The sequence below is a fragment of the Onychomys torridus genome, chromosome 22, assembly GCF_903995425.1.
Source record: "Onychomys torridus chromosome 22, mOncTor1.1, whole genome shotgun sequence".
Lineage (NCBI taxonomy): Eukaryota > Metazoa > Chordata > Mammalia > Rodentia > Cricetidae > Onychomys > Onychomys torridus.
The window spans coordinates 9,092,367-9,116,437 of record NC_050464.1 but is presented as its reverse complement, the minus strand read 5'-3'; the positions used below and the strand labels follow the sequence as shown (position 1 = coordinate 9,116,437).

General features: G+C 52.3%; 1 protein-coding gene across 1 annotated transcript in view; it reads right to left on the bottom strand.

Moving 5' to 3' along the window:
• Window positions 1-24,071, bottom strand: part of Radil (Rap associating with DIL domain) — a 59,878-nt gene that overhangs the window by 6,248 nt on the left and 29,559 nt on the right. Inside the window, exons 3-9 of the mRNA XM_036171858.1 lie at window positions 19,165-19,412; window positions 17,541-18,170; window positions 15,113-15,150; window positions 8,276-8,436; window positions 5,477-5,589; window positions 4,877-5,114; window positions 4,221-4,393 (exon numbers count right to left, since the gene is read on the bottom strand). Coding sequence (XP_036027751.1) covers window positions 4,221-4,393; window positions 4,877-5,114; window positions 5,477-5,589; window positions 8,276-8,436; window positions 15,113-15,150; window positions 17,541-18,170; window positions 19,165-19,412 — 1,601 coding nt within the window. The remainder of the gene's footprint in view (window positions 1-4,220; window positions 4,394-4,876; window positions 5,115-5,476; window positions 5,590-8,275; window positions 8,437-15,112; window positions 15,151-17,540; window positions 18,171-19,164; window positions 19,413-24,071) is intronic.

Sequence of the window (24,071 nt, the reverse complement as noted above, 5' to 3'; positions counted from 1 at the left end):
TGCAGTTGCTTTTTGCTGGCTAGTCTGAGGCCAATTTGAATAAAACCTCAGACTAAGGATGTTTTCTTTTTAGAGGGTTTAGAAGCAATGACCATGGAGAATATGGACAGATTCTGTGTTGACAGCAAGACTAAAACACCTGCTACCTGGCTCTTGGCAGAACAAGCTTGTCACTTGTCACACCCTGCCCTCCATCCCACAGAGGTTCCAGCAGGTGCCTGGGTTTGCAGTCTTCACAGTGGGCCTCTAGGTCTCATGTGACTCCAGGACTCAATGTGACAAGAAAGGGGCAGGCACCTAGCTGTGCAGACAGGAGCAGCTAAGAGCCTGGGAGCCATAGCTGCTTCCTTTCTGCATGCAGCCCTCATTCAGAACTCACAGACCTCAGACTGGAGAGATGGCCCAGCTCAAGCGTTTGCCTCACAAGCATGAAGAGCTGAGATGATCAGCAGAACCTACGGAAAAATCCAGGTGTGGGGTACAGAATCCCAGCCTCCGGGAAGATGAGGCAGATCGCTGGAGCTCACTGGCCAGCTAGTCTAGCCTACCTAAGTGCCAGGCCAAGGAGACTCCCTGTCTCAAACAAAAGGTGAAAGGCACCCAAGGAATGACATTCAAAGTTAGCTGTCCTCTGACCTCTACACACACACACACACACACACACACACACACACACACACACACTCACTCACACACACTCACATGAAGCTGAACAAATCTGAAATACACAACTCAGTTTTTCTCAAAGGAACGCCCTTGTGACCAGCCCCAAGAATGGTCTGGAGCCAACATAACAAGCAGTAACAACCCAGAGACCTCTCTAGCCTCACTGAGTTTGTGAGCTCACCACGTGAGCTGAGTCTCAGGAGAGCAAAGCCTGAGCTCTGCTTCACGACTCCAGCTCAACAGAGGGCGGAGGGTCAGCGTCACTCTTGCTCTCAAGGTTCACTCCCAGCCCTGCAGACTCTCACGTACAGAATAACCATGACAAACTTCGTCCACACAGAGCAACTCATGACTATGGACCCAGGGTGGAGCCCCAAGTATTGCATGAACTTAGCAAGCACTTTACCACTGAGCTATATTCCAGCCCATCGTTTTCCTTTATTATTATTATTATTTTTAGTTGTGTGTGTGTTCCCACATCAGTGGGTGCAGCAGGCAGACCTCCCGTTCAGCTCTTTACGATTCCCTACTGCAGATCCATGCCTCTGTCCCTTCAGTGGTTTTCTAGTCCTTCAACCAGAGGACTCTGCATTTCACTGGGCTATGCAAGCCACTCTGAAAAAGGGTAGGCTCACCCCAGGTCACTCCATCCAAGGGCTGTACTTATCGAAATCTCTTTGAGGGCTGGAGGCATGGTTCAGTGGTAGAACACTTGCCTAAAGGGCCCTGGGGGAGGAGGATGTATCAGTGGTAGAGTACCTGCCTAGAATCCCCCCAGTGAGGGGCTGTGTGCATGACTCAGTGGTTATCACTTGCCTAGCATGCACGGGGTCCTGGCTTCCATCTCCAGTACTGCTAAAGAAAATAAAAAAGCTTAGTGATTGTGATGATCTGGAAAAAATGCTCATAGGGAATGGCACTATTAGGAGGTGTGGCCTTGTTGGAGTAGGTAAGGTGTTGTTGAAGGAACTGTGTAACTGAGGGGGGAATTTAAGGTCTCAGATGCTCAAGCCAGGCCCAGTGGGGCATTCTCTTCCTGCTGCCTGCTGGTCTGAATGCAGAACTCTCAGCTCCTTCTCCAGCACCATGTCTTCTGGACCGCTGCCATGCTTCCTGCCATGATGATAACAAACTAATAAACCTCTGAAATGTAAACCAGCTCCAATTAAATGTTTTCCTTCATAAGAGTTGCCATGGTCATAGTGTCTCCTCATTGCAACAGAAACCCTAACTAAGACAGCAATTGTGCTGGCAAGTTTTACGTCACCTTGATACAGGCTAGAGTTATCTGAAAGGAGGGAACTCCAATTGAGAAAATGCCTTCATAAGATACAGCAGTAGGGCATTTTCTTAGTGATTGGTGGGGGAGGGCCCAGCCCATTGTGGGTGGTGCCATCCCTGGGCTGGTGGTCCTGGGTTCTATAAGAAAGCAGGCTGAGCAGGCTATGGTGAACAAGCCAGTAAGCAGCACCCCTCCATGGCCTCTACATCAGCTCCTGCCTCCAGGTCCCTGCCCTGTTAGAGTTCCTGTCCTGACTTCCTTCCACAATGAACAGTGATGTGGAAGTGTAAGCCAGATAAACCCTTTCTTCCCCAGGTTGTTTCGGTGTTTTATCACACAGTAACTAAAACAGTGACATTCTGGGAGGAAACAAACTACATTCACATGGTCTGGTTGCCAGACATGTCTAGACACCTGAGTTTTCTGTGGTAAATTTTTCACTTTGTAATGAAAATAACTAAACCAGTTTTCAAAACCAACACTGTCAACTTCATGTAAAGCACATTTCATGATGAAATGTCTCAGCAACTGAAAAAGGTTCTTGTCACTGACCTGAGTTCCGTCCCTGGGATCCCCACGGAGGAAGCTGAGAACAGACTCTATCTAGCAAGTTGTCCCCTGAACTTCACACACACACACCACACACACACACACACACACACACACACACACACACACACACACACACACACACACACGCACACACATGCACGCACACACACACCACACACACACACACACACACACGAGTAAAGAAGTAGAATTTTAAAAGCATAGTTCCTAACAGGGGACATTTTTAGTACTTGCTGAGTGGACAAAGAACACGGGCAGTCACGTCTGGAACCACAGCTCCATTATACACTCACTGTGCGACCTCGGCTTTGCTTTTGCACACTGCTGCCCAATCAGCCAACTGCTGTGCACTCGAGGATGACACTTTTTTTTTTAAAGGTAAGATCTCCACATGTAGTTCAGGCTGGCCTGGAACTCACTATGTAGTCCAGGCTAGCCACAAACTTGCAATAATCCTTCTGCTTCTGCTTCTAGAGTGCTGGGATTATAGGCATGAGCTACCACATCTGGTGGGACTACTCTTTTTGATCAGCCAAGCCTGCCTAGGGCTTTGCCTGGGGCTGACCATATAGCCATGTTACCCAGTGAGCTTTGAACACAAACGGAGGGCAGATTTAAAGCTGGACTGCTCCACCCCTGTCCCCATGGATGTTCATCATCTCAGGGCAAGGTCAGTGGTCCACACAGGAGAAGAAACCATCAGCCCTTGGGACAAATGCTCTGAGGAAGAAGGTACCAAGTATGGAGGGAGAGGGTGAGAACCTAGTTTCCTATTTCTGTGCTGGTAGACCATAACCTTGAGGACGGAGCAATGTAAGGTACAATGCAACAGGGCTGACTGGGGTGGGTCTAGGGCAGTGGTTCTCAACCCCTAGGTTGCGACCACTTTGGCAAACCTCTATCTACAAAAATATCTGCATTATGATTCATAACAGTAGCAAAACTACAATAATGAAACAGCAATGAAGTAGTTCTATGACTGGGGTCAGCACATGAGGGACTGTATTAAAGGGTCGCAGCATAAGAAGGTTGAGAATCACCGCTCTAGGGGAGACCCAGGTCTCCACTTCTGTTCTGAGTTCAGCTCCTCATGGGTGTGGGAATGAGGCTGTGTTTCTGGGCTGGCTGGGCTGGGACTGTCCCAGCTTCTAGAAGCTACCAAAGTCTCAGGCTCTTGACAGCAGCCACTGTGAGCTGAGCCCTCTCTCTCCTCCCACCCGACTGTCTGGCCAGCTCTATGGATCTGGGCCCAGTGAGGGACATAGATCATGAACTTCTCCTCAGGTCCTTCATCTTGGTCACACTTGCAGAGTGACCTTTGCTACACAGAGTGACCAGCACAGGGCCCAGGAACCTCCCATAGAAACCTGTGAGATTACCCAGCCTGGTGTGGACAGGACATTTGAGGAACTAAGCAACTTCATGAATTACCTAGGGAGTATGTGAGGTTGTCAGGGTGCAGAGTCCAGGCCACCTGAACTTGGTTTATAAGTCAGGGACCCTAGGGTTACATGCCCTTCCTTTTTTTTTTTTTTTTGGTTTTGTTTTTCAAGACAGGGTTTCTCTGTGTAGCTTTGGAGCCTTTCCTGGAACTCCCTCTGTAGACTAGGCTGGCCTCGAGCTCACAGAGATCCGCCTGGCTCTGCCACCGCCCTGTGTCACATGCCCTTCTTTGCACTTGTCCCGGGGACCCTCCTACCTGGACCAGCTGAGCACTGGGAGTGGCCAGCAAATGCAGGGTGCAGGAGAGCTTCCGAAAGAAGCGCTCAGCAGGCCCTCCGAGGCCAGCGCCCCTGGCCCACTCCAGGAACTGCTGCAGTCGGGCACAGGCCTGGACACCCCTGGGCCAATGGAAGCAACTCAGAGAGGGCCCTGGAGAGGGAAGAAAGGATGAGACCCACACAGCAGGGTTCCCAAAGCACAGTCTCCCTCTCCAGGCCACCTCAACACCTCATCTCAGTGTCCCAGGCAATGCCAACTAGCCATGCCCCTCTCTGGGGCAGAAGTAGAAACAGATGAAGGAGACAGGTACAAGGCAAGAGAAGCTGTGACAGCCACCACCCCACCGCCCTACCCTACATTATTCTGTCAATGTGGCGACAAGCTCATGCTGTTGGCTGGACCCTGTGAGACACCAGAGCCCCAGCCGGTGATGGAGAAACGGCAACTCAGTAAGGCAGGGCCACGGGTCCGCGTCAGCGCGGCCTTGTAAAGCTGTCTCAGTCTGGCTCCTCTGCAGGCTGCCGGCAGGTACTGGAGCAGCCTACAAGGCACGCGCTGAGCTTTTGCCCACCCAGGGTCTTGGGCACAGCGGTGTTCCCTTAGAGCACATTCCCAGCCCTCAGCATCACTCACCCTTGTCCAGCAGCTGGTTGAGGAGCAGTGTGGCAGAGAAGAAGAGGAGATAAGCCAGCATCTGGGAGGCCACCTCAGGATGCAGGTGCAGCTGCTTCAGGAGGTCTGAGGTGGTCTGGAACACTGACACAACGCGCCGGAGCTCCTCAGGCAGAGCGGGGCCTGAGCGCCAGCTCTCCCTGCGCTCTGTCTGAAATGGAGGACATTCCAAGAGGGCCGGGAGGCAGACATACAGGCACTGCCAGGAGAGAGAACCCCAAGAGCCACTTAGAGGGATGCTGGAACTGACCCAGGAGTCTCCAACCTAATAAGCTCCTGTCCCAGCCTTGGGCAACAGGAGCTAGCTGCCCCTGGAGCTGACAGAAGCAGGGGCAGGAGCTGCAGGGAGAAACAGGCCGGACACAGCAGTCACCTAGCAGAGCTGTAAAAGGCACCATGACCCATGACCCCTGGCTGTACCGTGGGGGCACTCCTGAGAAAGGGACACACCCAGGGCCAGAGTGGAACCAGTGGCTGCTGAAGCTGGCTTGTCCCCGTCCCTTCCCTCCTGTCCCCAGGCCCTCAGAAAGCCACCATCGATAGCGTGGTGGCAGCACACACCTTGGAGAGGTAATACACACACTGCTGGAAAGCATAGAGCACCACCTCCTCCAGGGCTGCCATGGCCTCCTCGCTGGCCGTCAGGGTGCAGGAGAACAGTGACTCCTTGGAACCTACAGAGGAGGGTCACAAAAGGAGGGTCGCCGGCACAGCCTGCACACGTGGACCCAGCCAGCCAGTAGCAGCCAGGCCTCTACCATCTATCTGTCCAGTTCCCTTCTGAGGGCTCTGCCTGGCACACCAACACTCCCATCCGGCTTTAGAAGGACGGCAATCCCAAATCTGGCCCAGGCAGTCACACTGGGCAGTCAGAGCAGGAGACCAGACTCGTGTGTTTACATGTCTCCATGGTACTGAGACAGACAGAGACAGAGAACGGACGTTTGTCCTTCCTCCCACCCTCTCCACTTCTTCCTTTCCACGCCATGCAGGCCTCTACCACTGGGCTTTTTGATTTGTATTTTATTGGCCATGACTCACTCTGTAGTCCAGATTAGCCTTGAACCTACACTCGTCCTGCCTCAGTCTCCTGTGTGTCTGGGTTCTCCACCAGAACTGGCTATCCACTGCAGCAAGCCCAATCCAGCCCTGAAGGTCAACTGTTTAACGACACAGGTCAGAAGGCTTGTCCAGCAGCCCCTGGAAACTGTCACAGGGCTGTGCAGTCAAAACACTCTCTCAAGAAAATGGAAACCTCCCAGGAACGGGAGGCAGAGGCAGACAGATCTCCACGAATCTGAGGTCATCATCTTGGTGTACACATCGAGTTCCAGGCCAGTCAGGGCTACACAGTGAGACCTTGTGTCAAAACACCAAACCAAAACGACAATGAACGACAAAACAAAAACGGGAAGTCCAAGGTGCTGCACACTCGACCCCAGGCCTGGAGGGCTGCTGACTAACAGCCTGAAGATCCAGATTCACCTCACTCCGGGATGCAAGGGCACAGAGCAGCAGGCCGACGGGAAGAGCCAGCAGGTGGGGTCTGAGACATTCCAGGCATACACTTGAGATGGGAACCAATGGGCACAAAGCCCCAGGGGCCCCACGACCAGGTGTCCCTCAGGCACTGAGGAAACCAGGCCTCACCTGCTATAGGTGACCACAAAGGGTCCCACTGCTCCCACAACTCGGGCCCTCAGTGGTAAGGGGACAAGCCTGAAGAGCCCAAAGTCCCCACTGACACAAGGAGAGGGAGCAGCTTTAATGTTGTCACGGCAGAGCAAAGCTCTGGTCCCAGGTCCCCAGGGGCATGGTCAGGACATGGGACCCACTGCAGTCGTCATGGGCTCCTGGCTTGTCAGACCCTCCCGGGCTGTGTCCAGCCCCATTAAGTCCTCAGCAGACACAGCCCCCAGTGAAACTGCCTAGGGCCTCTAGGCCTGGCCTCACACCAACACCTTTTTTTTTTTTTCTTTCCAGACAGGGTTTCTCTGTAGCTTTAGAGCCTTTCCTGGAATTCACTCTGTAGACCAGGCTGGCCTCGAACTCACAGAGATCCACCTGCCTCTGCCTCCTGAGTGCTGGGATTACAGGCGTGCACCACCACCACCTGGCTACATCACCACTTTTTATTTATTTGTCTGCTGTGTGTGTGTGTGCGCGCGTGTGCATGTGTATGGGGGTGGGGGTTATGTGTAGGTGCACACGGAGGCCAGAGGTCATCTTCAGATGCCTTTCCTCAGGAGCCGACCACCGTTTTCTGAGCAAGGTCTATCTCTCGGCCTAGAACTTGCAATGAGCTCCAGGATCCACCTGTCTCTGCTTCCCCAGCGCTGGGATTACAAGCGTGTTCCACCAGGACTGACTTTCTATGGTGTGTGTCGGGGGGGGGGGGGGGGGGGGGGGGGGGGGGGGGGAGGGGGCAGGTTTGGAATTGAGATCCTCCTATTTTCATGGTAAGAACTTTACTGAGCCATCCTCCTTTTTTCTGAGCAATTCTGTGTATGTGTGCCCATGTGTATGCGCGCCTGCACGCATACACACAGAGTGTATACACGTGTCTGGAGACCAGAAAACAACGTCCAGTGTCCATTCCTTGGGGGCCATCCGCCTTGGTTTTTCAGACAGGGTCTCTCACTGGGGTCTGGGGCTCACTGTTTAGGCTTGGCTGGCTAGTGAGCTCCAGGGAGCCTCCTGTCTTCCAGGATTATGAGTGTGGGGGTGATGAGAATGCACCTGGCCTTTTACTTGAATGCTGGAGAGAGCATTTGGGTCCTCATGTTTGTACAACTGGCACCTTACCAACCCAGCCACCTCCCTGGCACAGCTCAGAACGTCCCCTTCATAGAGCCCCGACCACACCCCATGCCCCCCTCAGCAGAACCACCTCTCCTGGAGTATTTTGAGCATCAGAGTATTTGGAAATGCTAGTTTAAGGCATGCTGCCCATGTTTCCATCTCTGAAATTATGTGCCCTACCATCTTACAGCTTCGATTGGCAGCACCCTTCCTTTCTGGAATAAGGACACATCTCTAAAGCCCTCACTTGGTGAACTGTATGCCCACGTGTCCCCTCCAAGTGACCTGTGCACATCTTCAGCCTCTGACAAGCAGAACAGAACATGTTACAGTGTGCATGGGACACGAGACGATACGGACCAGTGAAGTATCATATGGCAGGCCCTAGGGACATCAAGTCAGCCTAAACCACTGATGCTGGCCTCATGTGTGATCCCAAATGCCTGGCCTGGGGACCAAGAAAGCTTCACCCTGTACAGAAACATGTGCACAAAGCCACCACCATGCCCACTGCCAACTGAAGACGGTGCTGGGCTTGGGGCACCGCAAAGGCCATACCTGTGACATCCAGCTCCTCCTCCATGTTCTGCATGTACAGTGGGCATTTCTGCTGGATGAAGTACAGGAGTTCAATGGAGTTTGACATCCAAAACAGGATGTGCTGAAGGTCAGGAACCAGGTCGGCCATGGGGAAGCTGGCCCAGGAGATGGGTTCCTGGCTACCAAGACAGAAAGACTAATGGATTACTCTGGGTGCAGCTGAGGAGTCTTCTGCTCTGTCTGCATGGGGACAGTCATGCTCAGGGACACTAGCAGAAGCAAGAGCTGCTGACAACTCCCGAGAAGTCAGGAACCTAGTAGGGGCTCCAAAACCTACTGAGAAGGCCAAGCAGGCACCACAGCAGCGCAGGCACCACGAGAGGACTCTGGTTAGAATGCTACCTCCACAGCTTTTCTTCTGGAAGCACATGAGCAGCTGTGAGTGCTACAGCGCTTGTGTACCACATAGGAGTGTGTGTGTGTTGGGGGGGAGCTTACTATCCATGGTTTTGGGGACAAGAAACTTGAGTATAAGTGTGTTATTTAGACAAAGGAACAGGAGCTTTAACAGAGATTATTTAACAAAGCAGTTCTCAGAGGAAACAGACTGGAGAACTATCTGAGATTAGTTTAATACTACTTTATCAGAGAAGGATGTCAGGAATGTGTGAAGGTGATGAGTCAAGATTCAGCAATCAGGGCTGGGGTGTGGCTCAGTGGTAGAGCACCCACCTAGAATCCCCCAGTGAGGGGCTGGGGTGTGGCTCAGTGGTAGAGCCCCTGCCTAGAATCCCCCAGTGAGGGGCTGGGGTGTGGCTCAGTGGTAGAGCACCTGCCTAGAATCCCCCAGTGAGGGGCTGGGGTGTGGCTCAGTGGTAGAGCACCTGCCTAGAATCCCCCAGTGAGGGGCTGGGGTGCGGCTCAGTGGTAGAACACCTGCCTAGAATCCCCCAGTGAGGGGCTGGGGTGTGGCTCAGTGGTAGAACACCTGCCTAGAATCCCCCAGTGAGGGGCTGGGGTGTGGCTCAGTGGTAGAGCACCTGCCTAGAATCCCCCAGTGAGGGGCTGGGGTGTGGCTCAGTGGTAGAGCACCTGCCTAGGATCCCCCAGTGAGGGGCTGGGGTGTGGCTCAGTGGTAGATGCCCTGCCTAGAATCCCCCAGTGAGGGGCTGGGGTGTGGCTCAGTGGTAGAGCACCTGCCTAGGATCCCCCAGTGAGGGTGTGACTCAGCAGTAGAGCACCTGCCTACAATGAGGGCCTGAGAATAGCCTGAGAATAGCTCACTGGTAGATCATCTGTCTACTTGTGCAAGGCCCTGGGTTCAATCCATGGCACCATGAGAAAAGAAATCAGGTGGAAAGCAAAACATGTTCTTCAGACTTAGAGGTAGCCATTAGAAAATTCCAGTGTGAACACAGTCACTGGAGGTCACCTCCTGAGGTCTGTGAGGGGAGCAGGACATTTCCAGTCCCACACTCCCTTCTGCAGTTTGGTGTGCTAGTCACACGGGAGCACTGTTAATTTGAGAACAAAACCAGGCACTCACTGGTCAAGGGGCTACCAGACACCTGGCACCAGGGTAAGTTCCTGGGGCAGCTCAAACCCCTCCTATAGCCAGCCAGGGACAGGTTCCGTTCATCCTAGGCTTGTTGCCTTCCAGCTAAGCATCCCCTTTTCAGAGAGCAGTGGTTATAACCAGCACCTGCTTCCCTTGATGTCTCTCTAGCTCTAGACTGGCTCTCACAGACGCTAGGCCACGCCAATCCATCTCCCCTGCTGGGTCTCACACACCAGCCCTAAGAGGTGTGTGGGTGTCAATCCTTCAGTGTGACTTGCATCTACTTTTTATTGTTCTAACATGACTCTTGGAGCTCCTGCGAGCTTGGGACTACACTTAGGGCTCTTACAATTCACTAAAATGTCAACATGCACACATTTTATTTATTTACTGAGACAGAATTTTGTCATTGTAGTCCAGGCTGGCCTTGAACCCATGAACTTCTGCCTTGGCTTTCCAAACGCTGGCACTACCATGCCCACGCACAATTCCTCACCTCCTCAATGCACCACCCTGGGGTCCCTAAGGCCTAGGATGGTGGATTTTCCCCATGAGCCTCTACAGCCACATCTGAGGACCATCCCACTTAGGTATGTGCCTCTGCAGCCATGCACATGCCCTCAGAAGGATCACCCCAAGATCTGATCACATCTGCTGGACACTCCTCCTAGGTCTGTGCCTCCGCAGCTATGTGCACTCTCTTAGAAGAATCACCCTAAGATCTGACTTGGGCTAGCCTCATATGAGGAAAAAGTCCTAGACTCTCTCACTGGTGGCTTCAGTGTCCCTCACTGGGGGAATCCTGAGGGACTGCTTTTCCACCCACCCCAGGGCATCCAGATATGCAGGCCCAGAAGCAGGCACGAGGCCCCCTAAGCCAGTCTGTGTGCCTGGAGATCAAAGTGGAAGACTGTGGAGCTGAAGTGCCTGGCATTTGATGATGGTTCTTCACAGCCTGGGGTGCCAGAGGAAAGAGTCACACCCATGGAAACATCTGGGCACTAAATGGGGCTGATGTGAAGGAGTCAGGAGGGAGTTTCTGGCCTTTGTCCTGCTATCCCAGGGCTGTCAGACTCTCCCCTGCTGTCCCAGGCTCTCTCTTGCCATTAATTTCACTTTAGTCCACAAACAATGGTGACCTCTCTGTCCTGTGCCTGGGGTTGGGGTGGGGGAAGCTGGCAACCATCTCTCCTGTGTTAGCTGCTAAGCTGCTGTGGCCTCCAAGCTCAGCACCACACTTAGCTTGCACAGCATCGAGTCTTGTTGGTTCTCTACAGCAGATTGGCTTACATACTGAAGTATGGAAGAGCTGCATATGGTCAGAAGAGCATTCATTTGATTGTCCAGAGCCCGATTCCACTTTGTTTTCAAAATGTATTGCCTTTCTCAACTTCCCCAGGCACTAAGGGGTGGGCAGCCCCACACTGTGGAGTAACCCAGCCTGTACCCCCGCCTAGAGAGCCCAGGCAGCAATAACCCAGCCTCCCTAAGCAAGGAGGATCCTGGGAGCTCTCTGGCTGGCTGGCAGCCTATGCACAGCAGTGAGTTCCGGGCTCTGTGAAGGACACTATCTCAAGGGAATAAGGCAGAGTACTAGAGAAGGACATGGCCTCCTCTGACCTCTCTGCAGGTTCACGCACTAACCCCCAACACACACATATAACATACACACACCACCACCACCACCACCTCCTCCCTATACTTTCCACACATCTCTCAAAAGGACACACACAAACCCACCCCCACACCTCCCCACATACCTCTCACACACATCTCTTACCTGCCACACCACTCCCACACTCCACACACACCCCTAACCCCACAACCACCACACAAGTATTCACATTTCTTTCTCTGCCCTGGCCTCCCTGCCTCCTGCCTTTCACTTTATGACTTGTTTTGCTCCAGTCCCAGCCCTATTATTTCCCAAGGCACTTTGTGCTGTAATTTGCATTTCTAATCGGTGTTTATCTTGACTTAGCTTTGTTCTTTTTCTTACAGTGTTTGTTTTTTTCCCCTAATCATTATTTCTGGTCCCCTCCCTCAGCTGGACTGTTTCCCCCCAGCTGATGTCGTCCTGGGGTGACTTTGTGCAGCTGTGTGGTGACCCACCTCTTGGACTTGGGGTCAGAAAAATGTGTCCATCTGCTCTGTGTGTGTGTTACGTGTGCAATGTGAGTACAGTGTGGGGGGTGCAGTGTGGTGACCATGTGTGTGTGTGTGTGTGTTCTATGTTGTTGGGGATGTGAGTCTGGTGTAGGGGTGTGTAGTGTGTGTGGTGTGGTCTGTGTCTATATGTGTGTGTGGTATATGTGTGGGGTGTGAGTATGGTGTGGAGGGTGTAGTGTGTGTTTATGGGATGTGAGCATGATGTGTGTGGGGGGGTGTGATCTGTGTGTGTGGGAGGGGGTTGTTGGGTTTTTTATTTTGTTTTGTTTTTTGAGCGCCTGTCCTGGATCTCATGCTGTAGATCAGGCTGGCCTCGAACTCACAGAGATCTGCCTGGCTCTGCTTCCTGAGTGCTGAGAATAAAGGTGTACGCCACCACTGCCCGGCAATGTGTGTGTTTATGAGATGTGTGTGTGTGTGTGTGTGTGTAGTTCAGACAACCACCTCAGGTAATGTTCCTTGGGAGCACTGCCCATTTTGCTTTTAGAAAAAGAGTATCTTACTGACCTAAGGCTGACTGGCCAGTGAGCCCCAGGGGTTCACCTGTTTCTCCATCTCCAGTGCTGGGACTATAAGCATGCTACCAAATATGGCTTGTTGTTGTTGTTTGTTTGTTTTAGTGAGTTCTGTGCATTAAACTCAAACTCAAGTTCGTATGCTTCAGGCCAACACTTTGCCAACTAACTCATTTCCCTACCTAAGATGTTAATATTTTAGAGTAACATTGAAACCACTAGGGGAGTTTCTAAAACCCAACCACATAGGAAAGTCTTTTTAAAAGGACACTTGGAACCGTACACAGAAAGGACAAGAATCCTTAACACACATAAGCAGGCTAGATAAAGAGTCAGGCACAGTGGCACACACCTATGACCCCAGCACTTAGGAGGTAGAGATGGGAAGCTCTTAAGTTCTGGGATAGACACTAAGTTCCAGACTAGCTTGGGCTGAACAGTGAGATTCTAATTCAAAAATTCAAGGGCTGGGACCAGTGAGATGGGGTAGAGTGTAGATGTAATTCCGGAGAAGACTTCAGCTACAGTGGAGGTCCTCCCTGACTGTGGGCGTCATCACAAGGTAAGCAGCTGTCCCTCCTCTCCTGCTGCTGGGACGCTGCTTCACCACAGCTCAGGTGCAGGGCCAGCCCTCCTCACAGCTGCTTCTGTCTGGTCTCCTGTCACAGTGTCACCAAGGGCTTGGAATAGATGGCTGCCAGGCGAGGAAGGCTGGGAACAGACCCCATGTCCACAGAGCTGAGGATCGTTAACTCTCAGACACAGAAGAGAGAAGGAAATCTGGCAACCTGTGACCAGGCTAAGCCTGGATGAGAGTTCATGGGATTGACTGCTGTGTTTGTACTGTTCTGTGTTCTTGCAGTGATTGATTATTTTCAAAAGGAAAAAAGAATTAAAAAGAAAAAGCATGCATTAGGGATGGCAGCTCTGGAAATGAGCAGAAATAGCAATGCTAAAGGGAAGGCCCTATCTCTTCCTGTCAGCAGGGAAGCAGAGTCCATCCCACACCTTCACTTCTTTCAGCCCAGGCAAGCCAAGACCTTAAGCCACCCTGGCAGATAGGCCCTGGGATGGAAGGTTCTAGTCTGATCTGCACTTGTGGGTGCAGCAGAGGAGTGCTCAGCAGTCTCCCATCATCTCTACTCCGCCCACTCAATTCCCTCAAGCCTGGCTGTCCTGAGACAAACCCTTCATTCCCACTGAACAGGACCAAGACCTTTGCAACTCTTCTGACATCTGCCATGCTGTCAATCACCCTTTGGGGCCATGCTGCCTCTAGCTAGTGTGCACAGAACCCCGAAAGGCCAGGAAGCAGCCCCTGGTCTCCTCACACAGCTGCAAACCCCAGGGGTCCTGACTCCCAGTCAGTGTCCTGACCTGGCTCTGGCGTGTCACAGTGACAGGAATGGAGGTGGCCTGAGCTCAGCTCCACCTGGCGGGCATTGAGGACAGCAGGACCCCAGCCCTCCGTCCTGACCTCTGTATGTCTTCTGAGTCTTTTGATCCTATTGCACAGCCCTGAAGCACCCACAGGCAACAGCATGCTGCTGATGCTGAAGTAGGAACATGCTACCAGCAGGTGGAGCCCGTGGTCTCCCAATGCCAGTTTCCTCCCTAGTTCTCAATTCTGAGAGACCACCTTCAGCTTAGCCTCAGCATTACATGACAGTCCATGCTTCAGGGGCTACACTCATGTGTGCCAACGCTCACACATGTCACAGGTACTGTCTGGGGCCTTTTTCTTTTAAATGCAGGGTCTCAAATTCTCTATGAACAATGGATGACCTTGAACTTTTCTGATCAGTGAACTTTTTGTATACACTGTACAGACATGCCACTGCTGCCCTGACAAGCTACCCAGAGAGGGCATCTCATAAAGGCTTCCCTTCTGGAAGGGCAGGTGCTATGGGCCTCAGTGTCAGCATGTCTGACGACAGATAATCTCCAATGATTCACCAAGTCCACCAGTGATGCAAGTGTACGACAGTGCTTTCCACAGGAGCTGGGCTAGGGTGCTTTACCCGGGGCAGAGAGTTGTAGGAAGACTCAGAAAAGATCTTTCCTCTCTGAGTGAAGAGGTGCTCTGGGGAATTTAGTGTGCGTGTGTGTGTTGCACACGCTAGACAACTGTTCTACTGCTGAGCAGCAGGTACACCTTTTGTGGAGTTTTAGTACTTCCAGTGCTAGGCAAATTCTCTATTCCAAACCACTCCTTCAGCCCATCCCAGGATCCCAGGCAGGAGCTCTACCACTTAGCTACACTCCCAGCCCTCAATAGGAGATTCTAGGCAGGAGCTCTATCACTGAGCTATGTCCCCAGCCCTGTTTTTACTTTGTAATTTAAGACAGTGTCTCAGCTGCCCAGGCTGGGCTTGTGTTCACTGTGTAGCCCAGGAAAGCCTTGAACTTACAATCCTCCTGCCTCAGTTCCTAAACAGTACAGATGTCATGTGCCTGCACCACCAGGCCTACCAAGGAAATTTTCCACACAGGCCCCCAGGGCGGTTAGGCAAGAGGAATGGAAGGGCAGTGGCTGGAATCTGGAGCCAAGCCCCAGGAGCCTGCAGGGAGCTCCATGTTGCAAGGGAGGGACAATAACTAGGTCACACTTACAGTTGCGCCTGCTTTTCCGCTAGCTCTTTGGTTTTCTCCTATAAAGGAAAAAAGTAAGACAAAATCAAACGTGAGAAAAACAGGATAGCACAGGGATACATTCACATACACACCATTCCGGGCCTGGAGGCTGGTTCAGTGGGACACCCGCTGCCACCCAGTCTCTAGGTTCTGTCCCCAGAATCCACATAAAGGTGAGGCAGGAAGAGGGTTGCTGCTGGGATCTTGGAGCTAAGGCGGGCTGCACGCGCCCCACTGAGGTGGCACTCCTGACTGCGGCAACCACAGGTGTTAAGGGCTGCCTCGAGAGATGTGGACAGCCACTACACCCGGCAGTGTCTTCCGGGTTTATTGAACATTGAAAGGACTGTCTGAACCACTTTTCTCTTCTTTTTGTCCTGGAACTCACTCTGTAGCCGAGGCGGGCCTCGAACTCACCGAGCTAAGTGATGAGATTAAAGGCGTGCGCCACCACCGCCATGCCCTGAACCACTTTTCTGAGCTATGGTAGTCAATCCTGATGGTGGAGACTTCTCTACAGAACCCTTAAATCTGGCAAGGATGATAGAGGCTGGGGCAGATTATGACTTCAGCTCTCCCAGCACTGAAGAATTATCAGAGGTAGGAGCGGGCAGAGAAGCACACACCTGCAAATCCAGCACTCCATCTGGGAGATGGGGCAGAAGGGAGAAATCAAGGCCAGCCAGGGCTGGGAGACTGTCTCAGACAAATAAGCTAACAATAATATCTCCTCTCTCTCCCTCCCCCAGACCAGGTCTCTCTATGTAGCCCTGGCTATGTACATGTAGATGAGGCTGGCCTTGAACTCACAGAGATCCATCTGCATCTGCCTCCCAAATGCTGGGATTAAAGGCGTGCGCCACTATGCCTGGAACTATTTCTTTTTTTGATCTTTATTTTTAACTTGTGTGTGTGTGTGTGTGTGCGCTTATCTGTATGTATGTGCACCACATGTGGAGAGCGCCCTTGGCAGCTGTCTGATGTGGGTCCTCTGCAAGAGCAGCATGCGCTCCTAAGTGCTGAGTCATTTCTCCAACCCTAAGGGCCCCTCTTGCTAAAAACTGTATCACATCAAGTCCTACACGTTCCATCTTCCGTGAGAGGGATTCCTCTCACAGCGAAAATTAAACCCCTATTTAGTGGTTTCATAAACTTATTTTTTCTCAACATATTTTAATGAAAAGGTAGAAAAGAACTGATTTTATAGCTTGTCCTATGACTTCCACATGTGCACCATGGAACACACACACACACACACACACACACACACACACACACACACACACACACCGCGTGCAGAAAGAGAACCCACTCCTCAATACACATCACTCCATCCCCACGACACACACACTGAGGCGACTGAACACTGGGACTCTGCCATTCTCGCTCAGCTATGCTCTTCCCACCAGTTCTGGCCTCTGCCCATTCCTGCGTCCGACCCACACCCCTCCTGAGACGCAAACAGCACTGTCTCTATTTTGCCCAACAACCGGCCCTCTAAACACTAGGAGGATGGGGCAAACACTCTACAAACAAAATGAGCTGTCTTGCCATGCTTCCTGTTATGTTCCAGTGTGTGTGTGTGTGTGTGTGTGTGTGTGTGTGTGTGTGTGTGTGCGTGTGCGTGTGCGTGTGTGTGTGTGTATGTGCGCGCGCATTCCTCCATCACTCTCTACCTTATTTACTTAGAAACAGGGCCTCTCACTGAGGCTAGAGCTGTTTTAACTAGACTGACTGAGCCCTGGCATCCATGCCTCTCTGACTCTGAATCCTGAGATTAAAGAGATGCTTCTGGATGGGCAAAGTTAAGACTCTTGAGAGCCTCCAACAACCCTGACCACAGAGACCCCTTTGGTCCCTAGGAGTCAGGGCACTCCAGGGCAGGCAGGAGAGAGCAAAGCCTGAGACCGTGGGCCACACCAAGCAGCCTGCGCCAGTGCTTGCCCAGCCCAACAGGTGGCACTGCTGGGCTTTTGATGGAAGAGTCCTTTGTGTGCGCCCAGGGAGGGACGGGCTGTAGCGGGAGAGGCCATGGCCAGGCTAAATATCCCAGGAGATATATGGGACTGGCTCCAGTGAGGAATTCTGCACCCCCATCCCCACCCACCCCTGTCTACTGGCCCAGGTTGGGAGGCCCTGACCTGGAGGGAATGTGTTCTCACCACCAAACTGACCTGGTAGAAATCACAGGACACTAAGCCTGTGGACAGTGGTCTGGCAGGGCTCAGACTCACTCTGAAGGAAAATGTCACACTGAAGCTCACAATGCCCGGTCTGATGGCCTACTGAGTAGGGAGATGCAGGTGGAGAGGCCAGCCCTACCCCCAGCCTGACATCACTATGGGGCAGGCCTTCAAAGCCCAGTATCTAGTAACACGGTCAAGACACGGACAGTCACCCCACGCACCCAGACGATGTCTCGGACCCTCTTGGAGATCTTGAGCAGGAGATGCCTGAAGGTACCAGGTTGGAAGCGAGTGGCAGAGTGCTGGATGCAGAGGCAGAGGAGGAAGGCAGGTGTCAGCTTGTGGTCATCGCCGCCAGGCTCAATCAGCGTCATGATCCTCTGCAACAGTCTGTCCTCCATGTCCGGCTCAAACTCCAGGAGCAGTGACCGCCGCCGGACCACAGCAGGAGGCAAGGAAGTGACCCCACGGGCTCTGAGCACCGCACCACACATCCTACAGTTTTGTGGTGCGGCCCCGAGGCGGGCAACAGCACAGGCAGGCAGTGGCTGTGCCTGCCCAGGGTCCTTGAACAGCAGCAGGTAGTAGAGACCCAGGGAGAGCAGGTCGCCATGTTGGAGCACCACGGGATTCCTTCCCACTTCGGAGAAGTTGACTGAAACCGATGCGCCTGCAATGGGCTCCAGCACCAGCCTGGTCCCTGTCTGGCCACCTTCTGGGGACTGGTGACGGCGAATTGTGCAGTGCAGGGGCAGGATGTCTGGGGCAGATAGGCTGATGCTGGGTTTGCTGGAGGGTGTGCGCTGGCCCACTGTGTGCCGTTCCCGGCTGAGCACGTACACCAGGCTGTCCTAAAGAGCAGACAGAAGACTTAGGACAGGATGCCACTAATCATGCCGGCACCAGCACAAGCAGTGTCCCTGTTACAGCAGCTGGGCCTTCCTAGGTTCTGTTCCCAGGACCCCTTAGATCCTGGGCCACCCACCCTGAAGTCACCAGTAACCTGTCACCTTGGTAACCCTTCCCTGGCCACCCCAGCCTGTCCCAGAGGACAGGAGACACAAGAGAGACCCATCAAGAGACAAGGGCAGTGCTTGGTCTGACAGCCATGAGCTGAGGGATGCCAAACTCCCCAAGTCACCCCAAAAGCATGTAGGCCCTGCTCCTCAGCTCTCAGCTCAGCATGGGGCAGCTCTTGAGAGTGAGCCCAGGAACCCAGGATGCTGTGAAGGGCCCAGAGAACAGTGCAGGAAGGGGCAAAGGAAAGGTAAGTGACAAGAGGGTGTCACCAAGGGCGGGCTCCTTGGGACTAGGTCTGCAGGCATAGGTCAATCATCTCTGTATTTGGGAAGGCAGCTGAAGCAGAGGGATCACATTCAAGGTCTGCTTGGGTGACACAGTGAGCTTCATACCAGCCTGGGCAACATAGGAAGACAGTTTCAAAAAAAGGTGGGGCGAGGTCAGGGAAGGAAGGAGGGAGGAAGAGGTGAGGGGGAGAAGGTGCTAGGACAACACAGCTACCAAGTCATGATCAGTTCCCACTGTCATCTCCCTCCTTCCCTCCCTCCCTCCCTCCCTCCCTCACCCCCCACCCCCACACCCCTATCCCAATGACCTGAGATAGAAGCTGGAAAGTGGTCTGGCATTAAGACCCAATGAGGAATGAGTTCAGTGACAGTCCTTGTCTAGCTGTCCCCTGCCTTGTGCCCCACCTCCCACCTCCACAGCATCCTCCCAGCCAGAGGGGAGGTCCCACAGCTGCCTCTGCTGGAGGTGGGGTGAGGCCCGACCTCCAAGTCCCGGGGCTGCAAGGGCCAGTGGTACTGGGGGCTGGGAGTGGCTCACATGCTGCTGGCTGTAACCCTGCAACAGCAGCAGGTGTGGGCGCTGGTACAGTGAGTAACGCATAGTATCAGGGCTGGGCTCCTCAGGGCTCGGGGAGGCGTCAGGTAGTGTGGGTGCTGGACTCAGGCTGGTCTCGCTGACTGTACGGCGCAGGCGGGTCGGTGGGGAGCTTTGGGCAGCCTCAGAGGCAAGGGCTGGCGTTCCCTTGGCACGGATACGCTGTAGCCTCCGGGCTTGGGCGTTTATCCCTGGAACAGAATGAGCGAAGGAAAAGTGGTCAGAAATCTCATGACTCACTCCTCAGATTGACCACGAATCTCACTGAGTCACTTGGACACCTGTCACTGTTCTGTTAAAATGTCCACGTCCTTTGAAAGTTTAGGCACTGCCTTGATGATGAAGACGTCTCAGGAAGGCCTGCCCCACCAGGCAGTCACAGAGCAGGTAGGCCAGCTTTACACACTTCACGGCTCAGAAGCAACCATCACACACCTTAACGTGTACCATAGGCCCCATCACCAAATCTACAAAACAATCCCTCAACACAGCATTACTCATCCAGACCACCACGTCACCACAGAGCCCTGACCCTGACACAGCTATCCTGTCCTTCCAAGCTCATGTGTGTCAGGGTAGATTCTTTGGGGATAGGATATTCTGGCTAGAAGTGACGGAACCAGTCGGTCACTTTACAAGGAAGAAGTGGTCAAGCTGCCAGTCACCTGCTGGTCTGCTCCTGCCACAACATGGCTGCCACCTTCCGGAGGCCATTCTGACCTGACAGGCCACAGTAGCATACATATGAACATATATTTAGGCACAAGAGCATCCAAATATGTACACAAATGTATAAATACACATACACAAAGAAGTGCATGTGAAAATGTACACAAATATATATCACACACAAACACATACATGCACAAACAAATGTAACATACAAACACCATAAAATATACATATTCATGCAGCCACAAACACACTGCACAAAAATCCTGCACTTCACACTCCCATGTGCAACACGAAGGTACAAAAACATAATCGCATGTGTATGTGCTCCCAGCTCTGTACACATGCAGACATCCACATGCACACACTGCTGGGAAATAACACTACACTCCATGAAACACTTTAAAAACCTCATGCTCTCAAATACCGGAAACGCTCTCTAAAGTACCACTGCTGGGAAAGCTCCCAGCAGGATGGATGGAACCCTGGGGACCCAGTTCAATGTTCCAGCTGACCCTGGCGCTTTCTTCCCTGAGCCCTCCGCCGAGTCCCCTCCACTCAGCTTTGTCCCTGTCTGCAGCATCCTTTCTTCCAGCCATTACAAACAAAACCAGACAAAAGCCAGAGAGGGGGCCAGGAATGGCTGCCGATGCACACCTTACCCGGAGCTGGTGGCTGAGCTCTGAGCTCTGTCCTTCCTGCCAGAAGGCTGCCTGCGCATCTGCAGCCCGCAGGGGGCCGGGGCTGCAGGATGGAGGCTGGCCAGCCGCAGTGCCAGGCTAGGAGGCTGCTCCACGCTGCAGAGCCCAGCTGGCCAGCCCAGCAAGAGACAGGTGCCCAGCAGGTGGGACCGGAGCCCCCCCTCCTGCCCCGTCCTGCCTTGCTCCCCCCGCCCCCCCCCCAATCTATAAAGAATGCCAGAAGCTCAGCTTGTCCTCACTGAACAACCACAGGACCAGATCTGAAAGAAGAAAATAAGTATGTCCCCCACAAAACGTTCCTCAAATCCAGGGCTTGGTGGTGGGAGAGGAAGCAATTCCCTGGGGACATTCCAGAAGTTCTGGCGCTGCAGAAAGCAGCTGAGCTGAAGGTGGCCTCTCCTCTTTAGTTTCACAGGGCTCCTGGAAGGTCCCACATGAGACACTCAAAGCTGACTGAAATCCTGTCGTTTTTGAGGGACTTTACTGTCCTCCCCAAGACAAGGCCACAGAAGGCAAGGGCCCAAACCATGGGATAAGGGAGACCAGTTCTGGGGACCTGTGAGCCCCTGAATTCTTAGAAACAGAGCTATGGTCACAGCACCACTGGACCCATGAACTTCAGGACTTACACATCAACTCGAGTCTCACACAAAAAAGCCTCCCCCTCCCCCCTCGAGTTCAGAGACCTCTGCTGCTCCACAGACACTTCCACTGTTCTACCTGATACATGCTTGGGGTCTTTGGTGTGTTCCCCTTTCAGGGTACTCAGAGACCTTGGTTTTTCCACACAAGGACATGCTTAGAGACCCAAACTAGCATTGGCTAATCCATGACTTCCCAGATTCAGGAGCAAAAAATGAACAGGACTCAGTGTTACACAAGCTTGTGTGTCCATGAGCACAAGTGTCCAGGGTGTCTAACATACAGCTCTGCAGGTCTCCCAGAGGAAACACCTGAACAAGCAGCTGGGAATGGAAGGAAGCAATGCCTTTGACACCGGAACTCCGAATGGAACAGAAGGGTGCCAAGTACAGCTAGGACAGCAATGTGGCTCCAATGTCCCCTGAGGAAAGACTCCAGGAGCCCTAGGCCCTCCTCTGGATCTACCTTCCTATGGCTGCCTGGCCTCCTCCCCTTCCACAGAAGGTGCTGGCTAATACTCTCTCTTGGTAGAGATGTGTGGAGGAGGGGTGGGTCACCACTAACAAGAGCTGCCCGCATCTGGACCAGCTCTGGCTTCAGAGAGCCTGGAAAGCACAACCCGCTCTTCCTGAACGCCCTTGCTTCCCTTATCACGTCATTCTGTGGGTCTGTCCCGGGCCTGTTTGTTCATCCTTCCCTGGCTCCATGGTCTGAAACAGTACAACCCGGAAGTCCTTCAGTGTACCCTGCCCAAGACCCTGAACTCAGATAAGGCAACCAGTGTTCCTGTGCTGGGGCTTTTCCACTGTGAGGGGAACAGCCAGCCTATTTTTAAAGGGATGGCTTGTACCAGCCGGGGACCCACTTCAGTAAGCCACAGCTGCGAAGAGTCTCCCTGTCGCTGGAGCACCCTTCTCTAAGTCAGCAAAATCAGGAAGAGTCTCCCTGTAGCTGGAGCACCCTTCTCTAAGTCAGCAAAATCATGGAGCTCTGTCACCAGAGTAAGCCACGGCAATGCAAAAATCATTCAGAATGCACATTAATCTGCTTTCCAGTTACAAGTGGTGATGTATGTCTGTAACCTGGCACTCAGGCTAAGGCTGGAGACTGTGAGTTCAAGGTCAGCCTGGGATACATAGCAAGACTCTTGTCTTTTCTAAAAAAAAAAAAGGGGTGTGTGTGTGTGAAAAACCAGGTGTGGTGATACACACCTTTAATCCCATAACTTGGTGGGAGGAGGCAAAGGCAGATGGGTGTCTATGAGTTTAAGGCCAGACTCATCTTCATAAGACTTTGTCTCAAAAAGGGGGGAATGAACTGTGTGGGGGAGGTGGATTCATTGGTACAGCACTTGCCTAGCATGCAGGAAACTCTCGGTTCCATCCCTAGCACTTCATATACTGGGTGTGGTGATCTACATTCTACATCTGTAGTTTCAGCACTGAGGAGATAGAAGCAGGGGGGGTCAGAAGTTCAAGGTCATCCTCAGCTACGTAGGGAGTTCAGGGTCAGCATGGGAGTGAGACTGTCTCAAAGCAAAACCACTAACACCTTTCTTTTTCTTTTCTTTTTTAAAAAACTACTTAAGAACAGTGGTAAGAACCTCCTTAATACACAGTCAACCTTTCTCTAGGTAACGAATGCACTAGAAATTTTTTTTTCCCCAAAAACAGGATCTCACTATGTAGCTCTGGCTGTTCTGGAACTCACTCTTTTTTTTGTGGGGGGGGGGTTGAGACAGGGTTTCTCTGTGTAGCTTTGTGCCTTTCCTGGATCTTGCTCAGTAGACCAGGCTGGCCTCGAACTCACAAAGATCCGCCTGCCTCTGTCTCCCGAGTGCTGGGATTAAAGGCATGCACTACCACCGCCCGGCTGGAACTCACTCTTTAGACCAGTCTTCTTGTCAGACTTTCTTTTGGGACTGCCAGTTCCCAAATAATGACACGGAGACTTATTATTAATTATGAAAGTCTGGCCTTTAGCTTCGGCTTGTTCCTAACAAGTTCTTGTAACTTAAATAAACCTGTTTCTATTCATCTACGTTCTGCCAAGTGGCTTTTTACCTCTCCTTAATTCTGTATGTCCAGCTCCTTCTGTGTCTCACTGGTGTCTCCGTGCACATCTAGATTCATCCCGAGTTCCTCTCTCTGCCTGGAAGTCCCACCTAACCTCTCCTGCCTAGCTATTGGCCATTCAGTTCTTTATTAAACCTATCAGGTGCCTTAGGCAGGTAAAGTAAAACAGAGATACATCTTTACAAAGTCTGTTCAAATATCCTGAAACATAGGCTGGCCTCAAACTCAAGAGATCACCTGCCTCTGCCTCCCAAGTGCTGGGATTAAAGGTGTGCACCGCCACCGCCGCCGCCACTGCCTCCATCACCAGGCAATTCCTCTACTCTTAATACAGACAGCTCAGGACTTACTGCCTAGGGAATGCAAAGCCTGAGGACCTAAATTTGTTCCCCAGGACCAGACTAGTAGAAGGAGAGAACAGACTCCTAAAAGTTGTCCTCTGACCTCCACATGCACTCTGTAGCACACACATAACACAAATAAATAAATGTAATTACACACACACACACACACACACACACACGTATATTACATATTTGTTAACCGAGTAAAAAGAGCCAGATGCAAAAAAATAATCACATATTGTGCAGTTCAATGTGTATGAAATGTCCATAAAAAATGGGTTTCTGGGCTGTGAAGACAGATCAGTCAATAGGTCTGCTGTGCAAGCATGAAGACCAGGGTTTGATCCCTGAACTCCATCCCCAAATCCATGCAAAAAAAAAGGCCAGGCGTGGTGGTACCTGAGAAACAACAGGCC